This window comes from Dendroctonus ponderosae, unplaced genomic scaffold, assembly GCF_020466585.1.
Source record: "Dendroctonus ponderosae isolate FM_Combo_2020 unplaced genomic scaffold, Dpon_F_20191213v2 Dpon_F_20191213_2, whole genome shotgun sequence".
In the NCBI taxonomy this organism is placed as follows: Eukaryota; Metazoa; Arthropoda; class Insecta; order Coleoptera; family Curculionidae; genus Dendroctonus; species Dendroctonus ponderosae.
This window is the reverse complement of record NW_026018165.1, coordinates 10,904,520-10,926,959: the sequence shown is the minus strand read 5'-3', so window position 1 is coordinate 10,926,959 and position 22,440 is coordinate 10,904,520. Positions and strand designations below refer to the sequence as shown.

The window sequence follows — 22,440 nt, the reverse complement described above, 5'->3', positions numbered from 1 at the left end:
AAACATATCTACGCGTAGATCATGATGTTCTGTTAGAATCGCTGAAAACTGTTTTCCAAAATTCGCAGCGGGTAGTGTACAGCATCGATTTCTGTGGAACCCAGTAGCTATCAAAACTTTCACATTTTTACGAATAACTCGGAAATCGTAAATTTTTCAGGTAAAACGGTTGACACAAACTTAACTTAAATTTTGACGACAAATCTGAAAATGAATGAAAAAAGGGGCGGTTCCATTTAAAAAACCAAAGTTGGTAACTACCACACGTTTATGATACACCCCGTATATTGGAAAGTAATTTTAAAATGTGGACCTTTTAAACATGAAAAACTTTCGTAGGACGTATTCTCTTGTAAAGTTCATATTTACTGAGATATCGCACTTTGACGCACTAATGAGCAACCCTGTATATATTCCATTTACCATTGAGATGTTTGCATTATTTGCGCTCAGTTCTAGATTTTATTTAAAAAATTCGCGATGAACAAAATTACACCGAAATTTTGACCTCATATCCCTGAAATTCTCAAATAAATTTGTGAGTCATGGAGCAATTTATTTTGAACAAAAATTAATGTTTTGTGATATCTGTTCATCAATTTCACTAGATGGCATAAATTCGGATTTTCTTTGGAAGGAAGGAAACAAGAATTGGATTCACATCGAAAAACGAGGCAATTAAACCCAAGAAAGGAAAAGGCATGAGCAACCTATAACTAAAGTAGGAAGAAGCACTTTCAACTTTAGCGTTTCTGGAAACATTTCGCTTTGCTATGCAGATTTTTGCTTCTCTTCACTATAGTAGAGTGAAAACTCCTGTATCTCGCTCTAGAAAAATGGAGTCAAATATCAATATATGTACTTATAACAGTCAAATTTAATTAAGTAATCTTATTTAATTGCAAACGAGACTTGAGGAAGTAACCTTAAAAGCATTGACGCCTAAACTCATTATAGCGGTTATTAATGAGCTAAAATTTAATTAATGTAGTTGAATTGATAGTAAAGAGTTATCAATTACTCATCAGCGAATATTACTTATATAATAATCAGATACAGTACATATTTTATGCCGTAATATCGGCATAAAATTAATTTTAAGGTCAATTGGTGATAAGACACCTAACTGGAGCATGAAAAAACCACGAAAAACTGAATACGATTTATGTTTAGAAATTGATATACAGGAAACACCTCTAGATATACCGGTAAGCTTTTAAGAAGCATTTCTGCTTCATAGACATTTGCTCAACAACGCAACTTTTTCAAGGTCCAGTGTTAAAATTAAAGTTTTTAGATAGCTCTACCGGAGAATTTCTTCTTCCGGTAGAGCTCTCTAGGACTCTAATCTTCTCATTTCGGCAGTTAATGATTTTAAACATTTATACATATGTGTACACCCTATTTACTGCCCCCCGAAAAATTTGGGAAATATGTAGAAAACACTTACATATAACAAACGTAATACAAAACACATAAAAGATATGAAGATTCAGACATAAACATTTTGGAAGAGTAATTAAATAAACATTCCTTTGAAAACTGCATGCGGGCGAAAAGAGACAAGCGGAACATCTTAGAAATGGAATGTATCATGCTGATAAGTGCTGAAATAATTAAAAACGTTTTAGAAACATTAAACAGAAGAGCAGACGCTCTTTATGCAATAGCAAATACAATACAAAAAATATGCGACGAATCGAAAAACAACTGAACTAAATTCATGTTAACGAAAGGTCGAAGAACTTTGCCAGAAAATTATACAAAAATCTGAATATATACTAAAAGGGGTCTCCAATGCTTTGTGGGCATGACAAAGGCGTTACCGAGTACGTCTCACATACGTTATAATAAATTTAAAAGTGAAGAAAGCAAACATTATAAAATCCATTTGAAGAAAAAAATGTCATTATTCGTTCTATATTTATTTATGCCACTGGAGTTGTTTCGAATTTAACTTCGTTTGTTACTTATAAGTGGTATTTCCATGTATTTTTTTAAATTGGGCTATGAACATATACTAGAGTATATCAGCTTATATGTAATCAAAATATACTATTACTATTACCATTATATTATATTTAAAAAATACGCCTTTGGTCTAAAAACGAGTTTAAAAGCATTTGAAGAGTCTAAATGTTAGGCACTCAATAAATGGAAACGTCTATTCATACGGAGAGTAACATTAAAGTATATTAAAGCAACTTCTTAACTATCTATAAAGGCTAGAAAATATTTACGTTTTTAAAAGTCTTTAGCAAAAAGTAAATTGAATTGAATTTAACTCATGCAAAGATGCTAATTGGATCCAAAACGGTTAAAATAAAAATTATCAAGTTGACCAAATAAGAACGAACGAAGATGAATGACTCTCGCTTTTCATTCTTCTCTCATGCCAAGATAAATTGTTCATTCTTTATTCTAAATAAACGAAAAAAAAAACAGATAACTTACTTAGTAACAAAAAACATAAAAAATTTAAGTATTGGGAAAGGAACAGAACTACTAAAAACAAAAAAAGTTTATTCAGAAAATACCTAGGAAATTAAGACAGCAAAAAGCGAAATTGAAAATATGAGGCTGATGCAGGCTCAAAAAAATCCAATGTTAAATTGAGCAGCAACCTGAAATAATTCGGAAAAAAACAATATATTGCCTTTGTATAATAAACTACACATGCATTTTGAGCTTGAATATTTAAAAAATGATTTAAAGCCTATTCAAATTAAAATAAACATATAATTAGTAGGTAATTTATATAAGATGTTCTATTAACGTTTACGGAAGAAAAACACTATTTTCTAGGCCTACGTTTCAGTTATATTGAAGCCATCATCAGGGCTGTAAAATAGAGACAAAGTTATCTGAAATCTAATCATAATGTGATAGGTTTGTATTTAATATAAAAATGGAAGAGAAGAAGAAAAATTGAGAAACAAGTAATACCATAAATAATTTGCTAAATTACATAAATATATGTATACATATTTATATGTGCATATAAAAATGTAGAGTTGAACAAAACTTAAAATTTCCTTTTTCCTTCTTTTCTTCTCTTCACCAAACAACACTCTAAAAATCCGCACAAAAGTAAGCAATATTTAATAATATTGTGTTTGATTTTCTTTTGCTAGATTTCCATTGTGCAGTTTTATCTCTTTATCTTTATACGTATATTTTAATTTCGTAAATACTTTATGGCATATGTTTTAAATTTTATTTCCCTTATAACCTCTTATTTTAAAATTTATCACAAACATAATTTGTAGCGGACACGTAGGCCCAGGAAGAATTTTAATGAAAATAAGATCATCAGAGAGCAAATAAAGCCTAAGGATACAATTGAGCCCTAAATAATTGCAAATAAATATGTATTATAGAACGAGGAAAACAGTTCTGGTGACGATTTTATTCTGGTGAAATTGAAGAGGAATTCAAATAAATACACACTGTATGTGACTATTGTAAAATGTCAAGTATCTCTTGATATATCTGGCATTTCCTATCTAAAACGCAGGAGAAATAAATCTCTTCACCTTGAAATTCCTGAAATGAGTATGTTTGAAAATTACCCCACTCGTTTAATTGCAGACAAATTATTTGGCTATATTCACTGTTTTAAAAGTTGCTTGTATATTTTTAACTGTTTAGTCGTCTTATAGACGCCATTTATTAATTATTAATATTTGTCAATTTGTTTGATAAAGTCTACTGACATAAGTATTTACTTATTAAAAAAATAAGAGAAAAATACATATTTTACGCCACCTGAACTATGCATTTTGGAGAAGGTTTTTTTCCTCCCCAATTACAAAACGAATTAAATTTGTTTAACTGTCTGCAATCTTATGATTTGATGATGAATTAAATTAATTTAATAATGAGAATTTGTACTGTAAATTCTGACTAGAAGCACGGCAATCGAACAATCGTAAGTCTGAAAGCACCTTCAGCAATCACACATTTCACTTTATTTGTTTCCTAAATATGTATGTGTAATAAACAATGAGTAGCGCTTTGAATATATTGCTGGCATCAATTAAGTGGGTCTATTGATTTTTGGCACTACTTGACTAAATCTGTTCAGTTTGAGAACTTTCGATTTTAAGAAGGCCAAAGAAAACAAAGCTTCCAAAAAATCACACATTTTAATCTGTAAAGTTACACATTTAATTAGCAGTTTTATGATGGCAGTAAGATCAATTAACTGCATAAAATGTTGAGAGCTGGTTATTATAATTAAGTTTTACGATGCGATTTTTTTACGAAGCTATTTGATAAAACATATATTAATAAGTGCGAATAAAAAGTGATATGTGTAGTTTGTAAGTGTTTATTTTGTTTCATTCGTTAATATAATAGTTTCTTTCATAAATTGTTAAGCAATAACGTTTCTTCGACCAAAAATACAATAACAAGCTTTAAGTAAATTGGGTTGGATTCTTTGAAAGAAAATATAACCATTTATATATTGCCATTGTATTTCAGTTGAATTTCTTAATCGATTTCCTCTAAACGTACTACATACATACACATTACAATTGAGGTCAATTTTATTATATCGATATCTATATAATACATGATTTTGCGAACAAAAGAGGGCGAAATAAATATTTAGAGGCGAATCAAACAGAAATGTGTCTGTGTCACCATTCTGAAATACTTTCGTGGAAACAATAACGGCAAATTATATTGTACTTTGTATATAAATTGAAACTGATACATATTGACCTTTTATTTATTGATTGATTTTTAAATGATCAAAAATTGCTTTATATTATTATTTTTTTTTTAAATATGTTAAAAACATATACTTAAAGTGTGTGCGATATTTGCTTTCACTGAAAATATTGCAAAAACCCCGGATGTAAATTAAGCACCTCAAGCATTTTTAAAACTATTTTTTTATATTTAGAATTGGCTTCCTGTTTATGTCAATGCTTTCAAAACTGTTCAATAGTGGGTACATTGCTACCAGTCAGCTTCGTCATGCTAATCAATAAATAGGTGAAACTGCACGGTATAATGGGTTCACAAAATAAAATTTAATGTGGAAACATAGATTGGTTCCGATATTGATCGTTCTGTAATTTTTGCTGAAAAAATATTTAAATCTAGGCTTAGCAAGTTCTAAGGTGTGGAGCTCACAACCATAGTGGCTGTAAATATTTTATTTTTGACAACAGATTATTTTGTTTTTCACTGACTATTTGGTAAAATTAATATATGTTTTATTTAAAAGATATTTTTTTTTTATTTTTCAATATAAAACGTTAAATTGTGATTTGCTTTATACCCTAAATAGAATTGAATTATTTACATTTCAGATATTGCAATTGATTTTATTTGGCGCTTATGATAAAAGTATCTATGTGAGTCAATAAAAAGCAGAAAGTCTGACGTTTTCGTAATGCTCAGAGGAAATGCCAGAAAGAACCATGAAAGAAGCATGCCATGAAAGAACAGATGGAAAATGTAAATGGCAAACTTATTAAAATTTGCCAACGGATATTATACGTTCATTTTTCGGATAATTACGCATTTATGTTAATATTCAGATGTCAAAGATTTTTTACATCACATCTTTATGTGTTAGTGTAAAAGGAGGATTTTTAAATAATATTAACCAGTTGCCGAAAATAAGGAAGTTGAAAGTGAAAATAATATTTAATTTCTCATAAACACCTTTCCATTCTCTCGTAAGTAGATAATCTTGAAGTACGATTTTCCACGAACTTGCAATTCATGAGCAGTCGCAAATTTCTCGTACAGTGAACATTTCTTTAAGAATGCCTTGGACATTTTAAACGCATCATTTGGGTGTTAATTACTTGATATTCAGGGCGTTCACAACTAAACTTGTTTAACGAAGCGTATGGTGGTATATAGTAGTAGCCCATTTTTTGTCAAAGTCGATATTCACAATTAACAAATTTGAACCATCAATAAGCTCCAATATCTATTAAATGTCCAAAAAAACTGGCAGGAAATTGATCTTTAAACAAAAAACATAAAAATTACTCACTTAAAAATGTTGCGCTTCCTGATGCTGTTGATTGATCTGATGCAAAAACCAAATACGATCCAATGTCACAGCAAACCAAAAATCGCGGCACGATTTCACTAAAAAGTCCCGAAACCCAAATCAATCACATAGCCAATAGTTTGCTAATTTGTTCAGAAAAATGCACTCAAAAGTTTGCGATTAAGTTCACGATATTTGAAATTCACGGAAACTTGCGGCATTGCGGGGGCGAATCGACATGGACTGTCCACTTTGAACACAATTCACTGACTATCGTGTTAGCTTGCCGAAGAACTGAAAAGCGAACTGCAGAGGAAAGAGAATACAAGAACTGAATATACGAGGGTCCGACAAATAAATCAATTTTAATAGAATTTTTCGATGGTAGTACCTGTTAATGTACGTGATGTTAAAAAGCACTAATGTCGTGGGTTATAAGAACTAAAGGTACTGTTGAACAGTTAGGAAATGTAACAGAATGTTCAAATTCGCATAGAAAACAGCCAACATCCAGTTGTTGAAACAACATCGGGAATATTTTGAGTGTTGAACCACTGGTGAATTTTTCATTAATTAAAGTAACTGAAGACGACCAAATTCTGAATATGGCAAATACTTAATACAAATATTTCGTTTGTAAGGCGGACGTGTAAACATTTTCGCAATTTCCATTATTTAATTAGTTGAAACAAAACATTCAAAAATATAGGAATATTTTACGTATATTGTCGTAGAAACCTTCACCCTTTTTATCAATATCTGCTTTCTCATTATGACAAGCCCAATTTAAATTATAACTGAACTATACAATGTGTCCCAAATTCAATGCGACATCAGCTATTTCGACATTCTTTATTAAAGATCAATACAATTGAGTGGGTCAACACTTGGGGGCTGATTCTAATTATTTCCGCAATTTCAAACAGTTTAAAATGAATTTAGAGATAATAGCCTTTAAATATAGACAAATAATAAATTGTTAATTTTCCATCTTCCTGTTATAGTCCGCAGTGCAAGAAACCTTCGTGGGTAACATGACCAAAAATAAGTCGAAAATTACTGCTGACTTGAAATGAATTTGAAAAACATAATACTTATAACATATAATAAATAGGTAAATATGTATATATATATATGTCTTATTACTTATACATTTCTTTTTGATAGTATTGAAAATGGTTATTAAAAAAAGTTGATCAGAACTAAAAACCAAATTTAAATATACAATCAAACCTATTTGTGATTAAAAAATAGGTATTTTGCCTTTTTTACTATTTTTTAATTTTATAATTAAGTATAAATGACTTTATTAATTAATTACATATTTCATTATTATTGCAGTCATGCGTTTCAAAAAGGATTATCTTCATTGCAAATCTGTGTAATTGCACATTTAAACGTGTTTTCCAAAAGTAATTTGTATATATCAAATATATTTTTTTAAATTAATTATAAAAGTGTGGGGGGGGGGAAGCAAGTGTGTACACACTGAAGAAACTCAAATCAAAAGAGATTTTGTTTTGTAATAAAGTGTGTATTTAAGGCCGTATTTATCAAGGGTCAAATTACATCATTTACCATTGAATAAAATACACACTTTATTACATAACAAAATGTCTTTTGATTTTAATAATAAAAATGTTTTACAAAGAGTTTCAATTTACGGAACTCTGTATCATAATGTTTACATAAGCGGGTTTTAGTCAAGTTTGCAAATTATCGTATTTTCGCGACACTATCCTTAAGATTTTTCCACAAGGCAGAAATAACTGGGATCAAATCAGAACTGTAGACCGTCCACCTGGTGAGTTTTATGAGGTTTTTGATCGCAGCTAATGTATGTATTGAAGTAGTAATGTTTACTATTTTCTAAAAACGGCTTTTGGACGGTTAATTTGGTACATCAGACCTCAGATCAAATAGGATTAAATGGATAGAGTACTTTATTTAAAAAAAAAAAAATTCTGTTGCAATATTGTGCTTCCTGTATATTCATTGTATATGAGCAGCTTTGTATATGTATTTCTTAAACTTGCAAAGACCGTAAGAACAATTTTTGTAACACAATATGCGGCAACCTGTAAACGATTACCCAAAGTTATACGCAACGACTGCATCAAAACTGAACAAAACTCGTTTATCTATAACAGATCATAAAAATTCTGGAATTTGTAAAACATTTTTTTTCGAATATACTGATCTACATTTTCTGTAATTTCCTAATATTTTTATCAGCAAAAAGTTGTTGAATTCTTAGGAAAATTGAAATATTTTCTAATTCGAATTCGATTTTAAACAATTTAATATGAATATATAAACTGCAATAACTTTATACCAGTAAATACTAAAAATAATTAGTAGATCTATCCGAAGTGTCGATTATCTTACTTCGGCTGTATTTAATTACGATTATAAGAATATCGCAAAAAAATGTACATTTAATGTATAACCAGCAAAAATTAAATTTTATTTTCAAACACAGAATGGACTTAAAAATTTGTTTGGTGTAAGATTAAAAACGATTTCTAAACGTGAGTCAAGTCTATGCATTTTACCGGCCTAAGTCGTGACCAATTTCACAAATATGATAAAAGTAAAATGTGTTGATATTTTCTTTTTTTAGGTCACAAAATCCTTTTTAATTGATCATCCAATATCTCTCTAATATTATTTCATCATTATTTTAAGTCTTCACTAGTAAAACGCATGACATGAATACTGTTCAAACACCCAAAAACAGATTTATATACGCAACATAAAATTGAAAAGTTTAAAAAAAGTATTACTTTTTAACTACTTACCAAATTTGATCCAAACAACCAAACATATTTCTCCACGCACCAGCCAACCCCTTCTCACTTAAAATTAGGATTCCTTGAAACAGTTATTTTCTTTCAGTAAAAATAACCATTTAAGAAGTGCCTATCTATATTTAGACATTGATAGTGTTGTCTGTGCCCATAATAATCTAACGTAGATTTTACAATAGCATACATATTGAAGATTTATTTAATCAAATTCTTTGAGTTTGATTTCCACATTTGTTACTCATTCTAATATAGGCACTTTATATTAATTATTTTTATAATTTAATAAATCATTTAAAATGCTTAGGCCTGAGCCGAAAGGTTTAAACCCGTTATCCGAAACAGGGATTTCCTATAAATCATAGAAACTTCGTCAGCGTTCGAGATTTCTGGCGATTATCTACGCAGGATTGCCATTAAGCTTATAATTAGCACCAAATAAGAGATTGAAAATTTAAATAAACTTGCACTATGTCAATTTGTTGCTTAGTCTAGGGTTCTAATTTTCTACCGGTTTATCATAACATCGAACCCGGGTTCAAACATAAAAAGCGAATTCAACTTGGAAAGCTGAAATTAATTTACTACTTTCTTTAACCTGCCTTTTCAAATTAAAATGTTGGGTTTGTCGTGAATACCTAGTCATTAATAAACCTAAATATACCATTCAAACTTAGAAGTAGATATTTTATAATTGTAATATTTCGATTCAAAGAAACAAAATCGGTCAACACAAAGTAAAGGAACCCAAAAACAAAATCACTAATAGGATTTAAATTACCAAGAAGAACAAATAAATAAAATCAAAATTAGTGTGTTCCCTTAAATAAAAACGACACTCCAATAAATACAATTTACTTTAATAAGCCAAAATAACTAAATAGTGATTCAGTTCTATTTCTGATCAATTCAAGCAAATATAGAATTTAGCACAGGAGAACAAGCAAAATCATATAAAAACGTAAGTAAAATAAGTCCAGTTGCATCTTCGGGAATATTCAAACATCAGTCGTAATTATTTGATTAAAAATTGGAAGTTTAATGAGTTGTTTCGCCATGTTGAGAACATTATTTGTATCAGAAGCCGGACAATTCAGGTCGCTTCAGATATTTCCGACAAAATGTTTTTCATCACGAAATCCGCTAAGTACGTCGAATTGTTGGCAAATTTTCTTTAGAAATAGAAAGCTTTTCTCGTATTGCAAATAAAAATTATGCAGTATTGGTTAATTTTCCATCTCTTTAGCGGTGAGCTTTCTGATAAAACTGAATTATTTAGAGAAAGTTTTTTGGTAGGTGGATAATTGATTGTTTTCTTTTTGTCCTCAAAGGATCTAAAACCAATTTTGGTGAAAGAACCAGTGAAACACAGTTGTCGCAATAGAAAATTTTATGAAGGGATATTTTAAACCATTTCGGAGATGAACTTTTTTACACTTCCCGGATTGTTTTGTAGTATTTTGAATTGATGCAATTTTCATCCGTTTGAATTTTTTTTGCTATAGGAATATATTATTTGGGGTATCAATAAGCGAAATATGTTCTTCAAGCAACAGTCTGTCAACCAAAAAAATGTACTTGGTGCCCACACCATTAGAAATAATCATTTTCTGTTGTATTTAAACATATTCTCCCGACCCGCAAAGTATTTAAACTTTTATTGTTGTTAGCTAGAATAGATAACTTTATGTGAGATGCTTTTTGTTTATTAATTGTAATACTTTAAATAGCCAACAAATAGTAGTCAAGCCACAAGGCCGCCGAAAAGAGTATGTAAAGCGTATTTAGAAAAATTACAACAAATAGGTATCTAAACGTTAGTTTGCACGTTTTTTATTGCCTTTATCATTCAATAAAAATAATTATTTTTGAAATTTATTCTTTATGTGAATCGGACACCCTTAAAAAGTAATCTTAGAAAGCATTTTATTTTTACTTTGTCCATTTTACGTGCGTGCTATACTAAACTGCTCAACAAAATGAACGTTACACATCCAAACTGGTCCGAACTTTGGATAAATTCCGATTTCTTCAAATGATTTGGTTTCGGTTTGAAGCGTTATCTAGCCCCATTTGTTTGTCAATGTTTTGGTAAAAAGTAAGCCACTCAGATAATTTTTTTACGAAGCGGCAAATAAAAAAATGCAAAATTTTGCAAGGTTTGACAAAAATGAGCTTTTTAGAATCGCAACACCAAAATATAACAGCTCCACAAAGATAATCAGCTCGAAACAGTTTTTAATTTTTCTCTATTTTTAATCTCTTTTATATATAAAATGGCCTCAAAAAACAACTTTTTGGTCTTGCAGCGACAACATTTTTTCATGTTGAGGCTAAAACGTCATCGGCAAAAATTCAATATGTGGCCTGAAAAATTACTGAAGGCTAAAACGCTGATTTTTTTGTGATCACTCTGTAAATAAACGAAATAGGGGAAAAATTGGAAAACTTTTTATCTTAATGCCGGTGCTGCTAAAATAAACAAAAAAACGTTAATTTTTGTTAATTGAGAGAAAGTCGAACTTTCACCAATTTTGCATTAGTTTATTTGCCACCCTGCACAAACTTTATCTGAATTACAAAATGTTTGCAAAGAGACGCACTAACGGAAAAATAATTGCACTAAATAACGCTTCAAACCGAAATCAAATCGCTCGGAGCAATCCGAATCAATCCAGTTCCAAAGATAGTCCAAGTTTGTTGATCAGTTTATTTGTTTTTTCTGTATTTAGTGTATTTGTTTATAAGTGGATCTGAAAAAATTATCCAAACATTTCGAAAAAGTTACAATGTTCTAAAAGCATACTTCTTTGAATAAAAACAGTATCTTATTGATCTACAACTGATGTATATAATCGATTAACTGTTTGAATAACAATAAGTGAACTAATACCAGCATGTTATTCGTTACAGTTTTTTTGTGTGATATTTGTAACTTCGGAGATATCTACATTTAACGCATGTGTCGAACCTTCTTAGCACTCTGCAACTTAGTAATTTGTAAGAAAATAGGTTCTTTGGAGAGAGCGGTTTATTAGAATTATCTGAAACAATTAGCAGCTACAGAGTTATCCATTGCTTCAAGCTGGTGAATTTTTCGAGCCTATAGGCCATCGTGGTAAGACTTTCTTCCTACCGTTTCGCAAGCACAGGGTGCATCTTCGTAGGTATTTCTTTCCAAAGGTTTTTCTCCAGGGTAAGCTTTCGAACGAAACACTCCTGTTTGCAATACGCCAAGAATAAATAATTTTCAAGGATGGCCTAAAGCGCCAAAAAATACACCATTCTCAATTAGAAACTAGCTTTACAATTTTAAAACTGAAAGCATATTACTGCTGGAATGAAGGAAACAGGGTTGATAAAGAAGAAACATAGGGACAACAAACGAATTTTGCTGCTTTCAATAAAATTTCGGCTTTCTATGGGAAACTATATAAAAATTGAAAACAAAAACAGCAATAAGGAAAAATAATTTATTTCAACTAGTGGTGTTAGCCCAACCTGTTGCGCTACCTATTTCGCTCACATGGTTTTTCACTGCCTCATCCAATATCGCTTTGACATCTTTGCAGCCTTCCAACGCTTTGTTGAGCACTTTAGGCAAATGATCCAGGTGAAATCTTTGAGACATTTCCATTAGAACAATTTTGCCAGACATCGGTAGAGCTGCCACGGTTAAAGTAGGCCCCCCGAGTATTTCCTCCTGATGCGAGACATCCAACATCGGAACTTCATTATTGCCCAAACTGGCTGTGCAAGCACACACATACTCTTTGATAGGAATTCCTGTAAGACAAAAGTTTTTTTGTGTCGTCAATAGATCAACGATAAGATTTTGATTGCTACTAACCAGCATCGATGACTGCCAATGTTGCAGCATTCACACAAGCAGGGTATATGCCACCATCCGCATGCAAAACTTCTACATACACATCTATCTGAGACCATGGATATAAGTCCGTTTCAATTACTGAGAGTAATGCTTGTTGAAGATGCATAGACATTTCTGTGGATTTTCTATCACCTAAATAAATACAATATGTCTAACTAGGATTTTGGAAAATTATTTAATTGTATGTAGGGTTTTATATTGGAAAGTTGCATAAAACTAAGATGTTATTGCTTCTGATAAAATGTAAAATTAAAATGATATGCAGGGTAAAGGAAAAAACGTGTATGCAACTTTATCAAACATTTTTTAACCCTGGTCATCCCAACGTTATAACTCTTCAAAATATTAACCTCATAGTAAACGATTTAAAAGTTTTGTTGTTACTTCAAGTGTTTTGAAAAAACTGATTAAAAAACTAGTGTTACGGGTTGTTATAAATAACATTCTTACTATTGCAAAACAAGTAATGTTTCAATAGTGTTCTGCGTAGATCCAAGGTGAGTTGTTTTCTATGTTTCTGAGCAAGGACAAAATTACTTTGCGGATTATATTAGACATTATTTTTAATTCCCTTCTGTCGGTATAATTATATAACATTTTAACATTTTCTTCGATATCTGTCTTTTTATATTCCTAATTAATTGGGTTCCCAGTAATTACAATTTTTAAATTATGTGTAATAAATACAGGAATGGTAAATTAGTGAAATAAAACACTTTTTTCAACAATTCTAATAAAGTGATTCCTTAACTTCGTGATACCTAAACGATTTGACCCTTGCACTATCACGTGCAAACAATAACATATTTAAAAGAATGTTAGAATATAAATTGGGTTTTTAAATAGAGCCCGCATGTGCTTCAATGTGTGGTAATACTAACCTCTTGGTCTCTTTTTCCTCTCGTTTGTTGAGAAAACTGCCATGCTAAATTGGGTATTAATAATGCAGGCATCATGTTGGGCCTTCTGCCTGCTACGCACTTGATGAGGTCCATAAACTGCAGCCAAGACTTTAGTAAGTCCTTGTTCTATGTAAGCACTACCATCAGGCTGACTGAAAACACCCATTTTACAGCGAATTCTCCGCAACTCATCAGGCCTTCGACCATCCAAGCGAAGGCCTATTTTTGAGATCAATTCTCTGTTTCTACTCATTCTGATTATATCTGAAACTTTAGACTAGTCTAAGAGACCACATATAATTTTACAAACTGCAAATTTACATATTTGTACAATAAATACAAACACATTTACAAAACTACTTTGTGAAAGTATATAGTGAGCCTATTCTTGAATAATCTTGAGCATTATTTGAAATAACCTCAAAAACTTTGCTTCCAAAAATATAAGAAACAAAACGCGCTCTTCTTCTTCCTGTTTGAGGTTGTCCACAGATCACAGTGACGCTACTAAAGGTGCGTCCAGACCGTAGCGCAATACCGCGCCAAACATTCGCAAACGTTCACACACAATTTGCGCCTTGCGTCTACATTGCTGCAATGTTAATTAAAAATGTTTGCTTTTGCCAAGGTTCCAGCTTGCGCTGCGAAATATATGTGCTGTTCATCATGGGTCATGTTAAAATTGCAGCGGCAGCTTTCATAATTTTGTGTGATTCGTCTAAAAAGAAAAAGAGACTGAATAGACGTTATTGGACGACTATATATTGACATTTTTATTACTTCAATCCCATAATTTACGCTGATTTTCATATAAATTTATCAGATGTAATATTTTTTCGTGGTCTCAGTGTGTTATTTTCTTCAGATTCGCACAAGCGCGTATAGTAAACTGTTCTGCGTCCAAACTAAATTTGCCCGAACACAAACATTTCTTTGATGTACCGATCAACCGGAACATATTTGTTCGCGCGCGGCTTTGCTGGTTTGTGCAGGATACCGTCCGTATTAGTCATATTTCTTGAAATTTTCACCGTTCGCGATTGTCTGGCGCAGTCTGGACGCACCACAGTAGAAAAAATGAACAAACGCGCGTAAATGGTAGTAATTTGAATTTATTGTTATTTTCTAACATATGCTAGTAAATAAACAGTTGGAAATAAAATGTCGAAATAGCCTTCTTACATATTTATATTAAATTAAACCAGCCAAGTTAATAAAGTTTAATGCTTTCGTTTTTTGGACTTGGATTGTTGAAATTGTTTCCTTCTCTTTGAGTGGGACGAATTTAATGTGTATACTTCTGGACAGTCTGCCTTCTTATGACCCAACTTTTTACAAGTTAAGCACACCTAAAATAATTGAAAACGTGATAATTATCTATCATATATGAATTGGTGATGGGAATAATCAAAATGCTTTTATAGTCTAGATATTTCTACTATTTCACATTCAATAATCAAGCTTATATTTTGAATGATCTAATCGAATTAAATAACACTATTGCAGTGTGAACTCGATACGAACGATACGAAGTGTATATTTTTAAAAAAATTACGAATTATTTTGGAAAATTTAAGTGGATGTTCTCATACTATTAGAGCCGAAATATAAGTAAATCTAATAAAATTTCACGATTATTAATTAAGCTCATTATCATATGCTCAATGCTATCAAGACCAAACGTCATATGCAGATGTAGCAACTGGCTTATATTTTTATGATATACTTAAACCTCAAATTACATCACCATTCGACGTTAATAAATGTTTAAATAACTTCCAACTCTACGTGTATATGAAACTCATACTTGTGTTCTATAATTGATTCGAAATATTCTAAAAAGTAAATCGAAGTAAACGATTCTTCACATTACCGAATAATTCGAATTATTTTATCCGATTTTTTCACACACATTATGCTATATTCGTATTTACTTAAAAGTTAAGAAATAAAGTTGTACCAACTTTATTAAATGAATCTACGGCATATAACATATTTTTCCTTTGCAATTGTGTTTACTAGTGTTTAAAATTTTATTACTTACTCCATTAAACTGTATTTCTTTACATAAGTGATTCAGTTGAGCACATCTTTGGCAATTACTGCAATGTCTCCAATTAGGTTTCACACACCTTTTGCATAGTTTACAATGAGTGTAGGTTTGTCCATTTTTAGATGGGCATATTGCACAAATCATGCAATGCTTATTTTCCTTGGCTACCCATTTATTGCACTTATGACAAAATCTGTAGTTGTCAGGGGGCAATTTAATTTGACTAAAAAAATATTAAGATAAACTAGCATGCAATACAAAAGCAAAATGTTCACGGTTGTAGAACATCGTCTATTTCTGATAAAGATAGTAGAACTAAAGAGATTTAATAAGATGATTGAAGCGAATCGTGATTTTATTTGAACGCTTTTTTCCTTGAACCTGTTTCTAATCGTCTTGAAAATATTTGTATTTGCTTATAATAAATAAAATAATAATATAGTGCAGTTGCCCACGCTTTACGGAGGATAACCCATCCCGTTACTACTTATGTAATAAATGTTAAAAATATAATTATTTTTTTATTAGTTATTCAAAGGAAGTGACTTTTTAAGTAAAATACCCACTTTAGCAAAATCTAACATTTTTATTTTTATTGTACTTGTATTTTTCGAGTTACGGATAGCAGACCTTATTCCTGCATAGTTTAAACTATGAAAAAGTTAAAGCTGAAAATGCATTTTTAAGAGACGTAATATCTTCGTGAAAAAATATTTTTGTTAATTTTTTCCCGTACACACGTTGACTGATAAGTAGATAGATTGGTTTAAAAGTACTACATCATTCACCAACTTGTTCACAATTCAAATAGAAAATGATTAAATAAAACCGCTGTTGAATAACTACAGATAACATTACAGTTAGCTTGTCATGAATTTTATTTTTATATGAAAACAATATTTCTGGATTTTCATTATTTAAATTTAAATTAAATGAATTAAAATATTTAATTAAATAATTAAAATTGTTAGGATAAACTGACTGCACGTGACGTCTCGTACTAAAATTTCTAACTATTAATAACAAGATGTTTTGCTTTTCAGAATTGTTTAATAAATTTGATTCTCTTACTAATTCAATCTTCAGAGTCGCCCTCCACACCTCGAAGTAATTTCGGGACATTTCTGTATAACAATGTGCGTGTAAAAGTCTTACCTGCAACTGATATTGGTAAAAATTCTAACTGGTGACCCTTGTTTTCTTCCTTTAGATCCATTATGAAACAGTGGATGATTATCATATTCTACCTTATAATCAACCATTTGAAACTCTGGTAAGGAGTTCTGTATCTGAGGTTCCATAAAGTATGGAAAAATCCAAAACATTGGTAACTCTCCATTTCCTTTCGTTAGTGATTTGTATTTGTTGTTTATAGTAGAGAACGTTTGTGCCAGTGGTTCTGTCCTTCCCCCGAAAGGAGGGTCTGTTACGAGTACCGTATTTTCTCCTCTAAAATTGCACACCTGTGAACTATTCTAATCGTCTCCGACCTATGAATAAGCAAATAAAAACAAACCTGCTGCTTTTTAAAAAGTCTTCAAAACCCAATTGAGCTTCTTTAAAAAAGAAATGGTTGTTAAAGGAATTATACCAGCAGAACTCCAGAGGTCCAAAGAAATTATGATATCTACGATCTATGTCTAGTAATATGCTTGATAAACCTTTCACAGAGGATTGGATATATTCATGTATTCTTGGTGTTCCTATGCAAATAACGTACCTAAAAAACCTCACGATTAACTTGCCAATTTCTTGGTACATTGCTTACTTGTAGTTTAAAGATAAAAAGGTATCAACAAGAAACTTAACAGATTCTTTTGAGAATAAATACTGGGCTTCTTTCTTGGCATTCACTAGCGGCGGAAGCAATTCTGAAGGGTGGGACAACTGATTATCTGTTATATCCGATATTATCGAATGTTCAGCATGCTTGCATTCGTCTTCTATTATAAATTTTGAACAGGTATTGCAAAACGATCTTTTGGGGGCAGGTAGTGCTGAAACCTACATATACAGTGTATTAGATTGATGTTATTCCCGTTTCCAAATTATCTACCTTATTAAATGCTAAAAACTGCCTGCGATGATTGATTCCTTTTAAAAATGTTATCCTCTCACACTCCCAAGCATCTAGTTTATGTTTGGAAACTTTATCCTTCTCATCTGCCCAGAGGAAGAAATTACATAATTTTCTATCTCTACATGCGGAACAGCTATAGAAGTACTTCTTAACTTGTCCCACATCCTTAGAAAACATCAATGTGGGGCCATGAGGGCAACATGGATGCGATTTTAAGTCCTCAATAATTATATCCACACCAGTACATCTATCAGATTTAACAGCTTTTAAATCTGGTCCCATCTGAAGTCTCCAACTTTCATATAAACGTGAAATAGTTTGGTATTTTTTAAACGTAAAGTTTTACGCCACAAATTGAAAAAAAAATCAGCTTCAATAACAATCAAACTTAAGTGGGGTTATGCTGAAGTTACGTACACAACAATCTAGATCTTCAAATACTGTTGAATTTCCGTATATGCCTCTTCCTTGTTAATGAGCAGCAATGTTTTTTTTTTAAATATAGACATATGCAGTATGTATTAGCAAGTACATCAAAATGCTATTTAAAAGATGAAGATTGATTTGTTTACAAATTTGACGTGTATAACCTAACTTTGTTGAATTTGACAACTGGATTGTAATATGTGTTTTTAAATTTAATTCTTTTCAAATCAATAAAGATAAAAAATGGAATACTTTAAAAGCGGATTAAAATCCGTATTGGGAGGCCCACCCCCAGGCACTAATCCGACAGGAGCTGAAACGGTACTAATACATTTAATAAGTTAACAGATGTTTGTAAAGTTTTCTTAATTTATTTATAAGTTTTGTTATTCCTAAACAGGCCTTTATCAGAGGTCTGTATTATTTTAACACAGGTACTTTGGCCCTTAATTAGTTGTAATGTACATGTTGAAAAACATCAAAGCTTTATTGATTCATTCACTTCTTGTTTTTATATGTTTGTTATTGCATGTACTGTTTGATGCAATATTGTTTATACGGTATTTACAGATTGAGAAACTGATTTCACGTGTGAGTACCAGCACTCTTCTAGAGGATCGCAGAGATGCCTGCAGAGCCCTACGCGCATTATCAAAGAAATACAGAATAGAAGTGGGGGCCCAAGGCATAGATGTATTAAAGCAGGTGTTAGAATTGGACAAAACCGATCCGGAAATCTTGAGGTAAATAAACATGCCTTTAATGAGCTGGACTTGTTTTAATAACTGAAAATATACTTGTTTCAGTTATTGTTTAGATACCCTGTGTAACATCACGTCTAAAGAAGTGTTTGAAGAGGAAATGGAAAGCGATATTAATATAAATGTTAATATTGGCGAACAGTTTTCAGAAATGTTCTTGAAGAATCCAGACAACTTGCCAATAATCTTAAGTTATCTGGAAGAATACGATTTTAGGTAAATTTACATTTATTTATACTTGATTGGATGTTAAGTTATTTTATCAATTAGCCATTACTTTCGTGGTTTTTAAATTGTAGATTTTTCTTTTCTTCACACTTTAGGGACTAATCGTCTTAATACGTTTACTACTGAAATGTTGAGATAAAGCTCATGTTTTTATTCGCAATATGATGTGAATATTTAAGACTATAATTCTACAAAGAAAAATTTGTATTAAGTAATATTCCTCTGCCTTTGAATCAACGAACTCAATTTAAATTAATGTTCTTGTGATTTTAGAGTTCGATGGCCAGCAGTAAAATTCTTAATTTCCCTAACAACATGTAGACCTAAAGAAGTACAAGACATTATTCTGGTTAGCCCTATGGGCATGTCTAAGTTAATGGATTTGTTGGCCGAAAACCGAGAAGTGATTCGAAATGATGCCGTGCTGTTGTTGATACATTTAACTAAATCTAATGCGAATATTCAAAAGATCGTTGCCTTTGAAAATGCTTTTGACAAGCTGCTAACTATTATAAGTGAAGAAGTAAGTAGAAAATGTAAAGCTAATTTTTCAAATATTATTTTACTCTTGTTTGTATGTTTTCTTTTAGGGATATACCGATGGAGGCATTGTTGTAGAGGATTGTTTGCTGTTAATGTTAAACCTTCTGCATAATAACACTAGCAATATAAATTTCTTCCAAGAAGGCTCGTACATTCAAAAATTGGCACCAATGTTAATATTGCCGGATAATCTGGAGGAGGTTTGTTAATAGCCAATGTGATTTTATTTTCTAAAACCTTTCTTTTTTGTTTCTGGTATACAGGTTATATGCATAGTAGTATTTTTGTATATGGTGCGTATACTAAAAAAGACCTTTAACAATATGACATTGAAATATTTTTATCGGCACCTGGTCAGAAGTGTTTGCTTGCACATTTAGAAATACAATCTGCCATCAATTTTTTAACAATATCTTCAATCTATTCTTTCTATTATTAAATAATATTATGCCAAATCTTGATTAACCTTAGTACGATAATGGAGTAATATAAATGCACAATTAGGAGAATTAAAAATGAACAAAACCGGTTTACGAAGTTTCTAAAACAAAATGAGAATATTAAAGCAGAATTATTTCTTCAGAATAAGGCTATCGACCCAACGGTATTTCTGCTCTTGTATAGTACAAATCTATTGGGTTTTAAGCTAGATTTTTCTAAAATTAATTGTATTCTTAATATTCATTCTAAATTAATAACCAACAAAAATAGTCCAACCAACTTAATGTAAGAAAAAACATATTTCACCTAATCTTTGTTCTTATTTTAAATATTTCAAAAATCTTTCTAGGTTGATGGTTGAAGTAAATTTTAAAATTATTTTCATTGCCTAGTAGGTTGGTTCATCTATATGGAATTAAACAATAAAAACTGCTGGAATGTAGCAATTTAAAGCTATTAAATTTGCCCCATGTTTGTTTAGATTGGATGGAGCCCTCAGAAAGTTTCAAACTTTCACTGTGTACTTCATTTGCTCAGAACTTTGGTATCCCCAAATAATCCTGCCCAGATAATTACAAGTTGCCAAAAAACCTTACGGAATGCGAATCTGTTGGAGTCGCTTTGCAATATTCTCATGGCTACCGGTAATAATGTTGATGTCTTTAATTAGAACAAAGGTACTTATTTTTCTATTCGCCTATTAGGAGTGCCTGCAGATATTCTGACTGAAACCATAAATTCAGTGGGCGAAGTAATTAGGGGCAATTTAACCAATCAAGAGTATTTTGCCAATGTTCTGGCACCTTCAAGCCCCCCTAGGCCGGCACTGGTTATTCTAATTATGTCAATGGTTAATGAAAAACAACCTTTTACTTTAAGGTAAGTTGTTTTTACTTTTATTTCATCTAACATCTAAAATGTCTGTAAAATCCCATCTCATTCCTGCGGTGAAAACATAATTATTTATTATAATTTGTGTAATCCAAAATTGGGCAATTTACCAAAAAGAGGGCGTCGAAGTTAAGATTTAAAAAATCTGAAAAAAGAAATTGTTTTGTTGGTAATGCAATCTGCACTGAATTTTCTTTCGGGCTTTTTTGGGAGAGAAATTATAATCTGTCGACATTTTCTTTGCACATAATTTTTTTATCGTCCAGTTTAGACGGGGTATTGTATAATAGGCGATTTGAACGAGTAATTATATCTAATATACCGTGTACTTAATAAATAACAATTTTCTTTTAGACGAGTCGCTTTTATTTAATGTTCGAAGTGATCTTTTTTAGCGCCTTATAATTTAAAAATAAAACTTCTACTAATAGTCCTTTTAGTCATAGAAAGTGTGTACAAACACTAATCTGGTCATAAATATTGTTTATAATTGAGCAAAGATAAAAATATACATAGAAAAGTTACAAATTATTATTTTTTAATTAATTATTTTCGTTAAAAAAATTTCAAAAAGTAATTTACTTTCACGCTTTATTATTTTCTCCAGGAATCTGTGGTGGGAATTTACAAACAGTCAGTATTTTTAATTTCTCTGAATTTCTTTAAATACCAAAAACTTGTTATTGATTTCTAGATGTGCCGTATTATACTGTTTTGAATGTTTCCTATATAAAAATGAAATAGGACAAGAACTAGTTGTGCAGACGCTTTTGCCTAGTTCATCCGGAAATACTGCACTTACCACAGGTATCTTAGATTTCATTTCATTCGAATTGTGTTTTTAAAGTCAGCTATTATTGAACGTATTTTTCTGTATTGAATTTCAGGTCAATTATTGTGCAGCGGTCTTTTTAGTAGTGATTCTTTGAGTAATTGGTTTTCCGCCGTTGGACTATCTCATTGTCTTATTGAGAATCCGGCTCAAAAAGAGCAATTGCTGCGTGTATTATTAGCCACAAATCTAGGGGCTCAACCTGTTACCCTACTAAGTCAATGTGGAGTTTTTTTACAACATACCAGTAAATTGCAGGCCAAACTTGGTAAATGTTATGAAACTGTCGATTAAGCAAAAGGTATTAATACAGATTTATAGGTATATTAATGCTGGTTTCCATGTGGTTGGCCCACTGTCCGGCAGCGGTGAAAATCTTTGTAAATGTACCGGGCGTGATGGCGTTTTTAACAGCACAAACTTCTGCCAGTGAATTTGACAATAATGCAGAATTACTGCAAGGTAATACATACTTGTTTTGAATATAATAAAAATCCTACAATGATTAATTAATTCATTTTTTTAGTTTTATTTATTGATGAATTAAATGTTTTCTTTC

At 31.1% G+C, this 22,440-nt stretch overlaps 5 protein-coding genes across 9 annotated transcripts in view; 2 read left to right on the top strand and 3 right to left on the bottom strand.

Annotated features, from left to right (window-relative positions):
• LOC109536806 overlaps nt 1-6,314 on the bottom strand; it is a 56,293-nt gene extending 49,979 nt beyond the window's left edge. For both annotated transcript variants that reach the window (XM_019903197.2, XM_048664033.1), the window contains exon 1: nt 6,026-6,314. The gene's annotated coding sequence lies outside the window, so the exon portion shown is untranslated. The remainder of the gene's footprint in view (nt 1-6,025) is intronic.
• Nucleotides 1-22,440, top strand: part of LOC109546301 — a 520,465-nt gene that overhangs the window by 434,570 nt on the left and 63,455 nt on the right. The gene's annotated exons all lie outside the window — the stretch shown is intronic.
• The window catches only part of LOC109536805 (general vesicular transport factor p115), an 84,990-nt gene that overhangs the window by 59,410 nt on the left and 3,140 nt on the right, over nt 1-22,440 (top strand). Inside the window, exons 1-10 of one of the 2 annotated variants that reach the window (XM_019903194.2) lie at nt 18,367-18,506; nt 18,756-18,928; nt 18,992-19,162; nt 19,448-19,697; nt 19,765-19,917; nt 20,640-20,802; nt 20,863-21,037; nt 21,744-21,856; nt 21,937-22,149; nt 22,203-22,343. In XM_019903194.2, the coding sequence (XP_019758753.2) occupies nt 18,429-18,506; nt 18,756-18,928; nt 18,992-19,162; nt 19,448-19,697; nt 19,765-19,917; nt 20,640-20,802; nt 20,863-21,037; nt 21,744-21,856; nt 21,937-22,149; nt 22,203-22,343 (1,630 nt within the window). In that variant the 5' untranslated portion in view covers nt 18,367-18,428. Of the gene's footprint in view, nt 1-18,366; nt 18,507-18,755; nt 18,929-18,991; nt 19,163-19,447; nt 19,698-19,764; nt 19,918-20,639; nt 20,803-20,862; nt 21,038-21,743; nt 21,857-21,936; nt 22,150-22,202; nt 22,344-22,440 lie in introns of those variants that run through there. The other variant, XM_019903195.2, reaches the window with a different exon arrangement.
• Nucleotides 12,292-14,136, bottom strand: LOC109536809 (exosome complex component RRP41). Of its 2 annotated transcripts, XM_048664045.1 has the most exons (4): nt 13,948-14,111; nt 13,606-13,890; nt 12,683-12,856; nt 12,292-12,618 (listed from the first exon to the last, which is right to left on the bottom strand). In XM_048664045.1, the coding sequence occupies exons 2-4, from the start codon at nt 13,877-13,879 to the stop codon at nt 12,311-12,313; spliced, it is 756 nt and encodes a 251-aa protein (XP_048520002.1). In that variant the 5' UTR covers nt 13,880-13,890; nt 13,948-14,111; the 3' UTR covers nt 12,292-12,310. The 2 variants fall into 2 exon arrangements, with proteins under 2 accessions (XP_048520002.1, XP_019758762.1); XM_019903203.1 differs by having other exon boundaries at nt 13,606-14,136.
• Nucleotides 14,719-18,246, bottom strand: LOC109536808 (rRNA N6-adenosine-methyltransferase ZCCHC4). Of its 2 annotated transcripts, XM_019903201.2 has the most exons (7): nt 17,905-18,243; nt 17,736-17,842; nt 17,448-17,683; nt 17,196-17,399; nt 16,835-17,128; nt 15,671-15,902; nt 14,719-14,975 (listed from the first exon to the last, which is right to left on the bottom strand). In XM_019903201.2, the coding sequence occupies exons 1-7, from the start codon at nt 17,921-17,923 to the stop codon at nt 14,847-14,849; spliced, it is 1,221 nt and encodes a 406-aa protein (XP_019758760.2). In that variant the 5' UTR covers nt 17,924-18,243; the 3' UTR covers nt 14,719-14,846. The 2 variants fall into 2 exon arrangements, with proteins under 2 accessions (XP_019758760.2, XP_019758759.2); XM_019903200.2 differs by having other exon boundaries at nt 17,736-18,246.

What these genes read in the sequence shown, in the direction of transcription:
- LOC109536809 (XM_019903203.1), bottom strand. Translation starts at nt 13,879, where the DNA reads ATGAGTAGAAACAGAGAATTGATCTCAAAAATAGGCCTTCGCTTGGAT. An exon ending in GAGGAAAAAGAGACCAAGAG is followed by an intron (nt 12,857 to 13,605) that starts GTTAGTATTACC and finishes GTATTTATTTAG; the next exon opens with GTGATAGAAAATCCACAGAA. An exon ending in ATTGGCAGTCATCGATGCTG is followed by an intron (nt 12,619 to 12,682) that starts GTTAGTAGCAAT and finishes TTTGTCTTACAG; the next exon opens with GAATTCCTATCAAAGAGTAT.
- LOC109536808 (XM_019903200.2), bottom strand. Translation starts at nt 18,041, where the DNA reads ATGGGACCAGATTTAAAAGCTGTTAAATCTGATAGATGTACTGGTGTG. An exon ending in AGTTTTTAGCATTTAATAAG is followed by an intron (nt 17,684 to 17,735) that starts GTAGATAATTTG and finishes CTGTATATGTAG; the next exon opens with GTTTCAGCACTACCTGCCCC. An exon ending in AAGAAATACAGTTTAATGGA is followed by an intron (nt 14,976 to 15,670) that starts GTAAGTAATAAA and finishes CAATTATTTTAG; the next exon opens with GTGTGCTTAACTTGTAAAAA.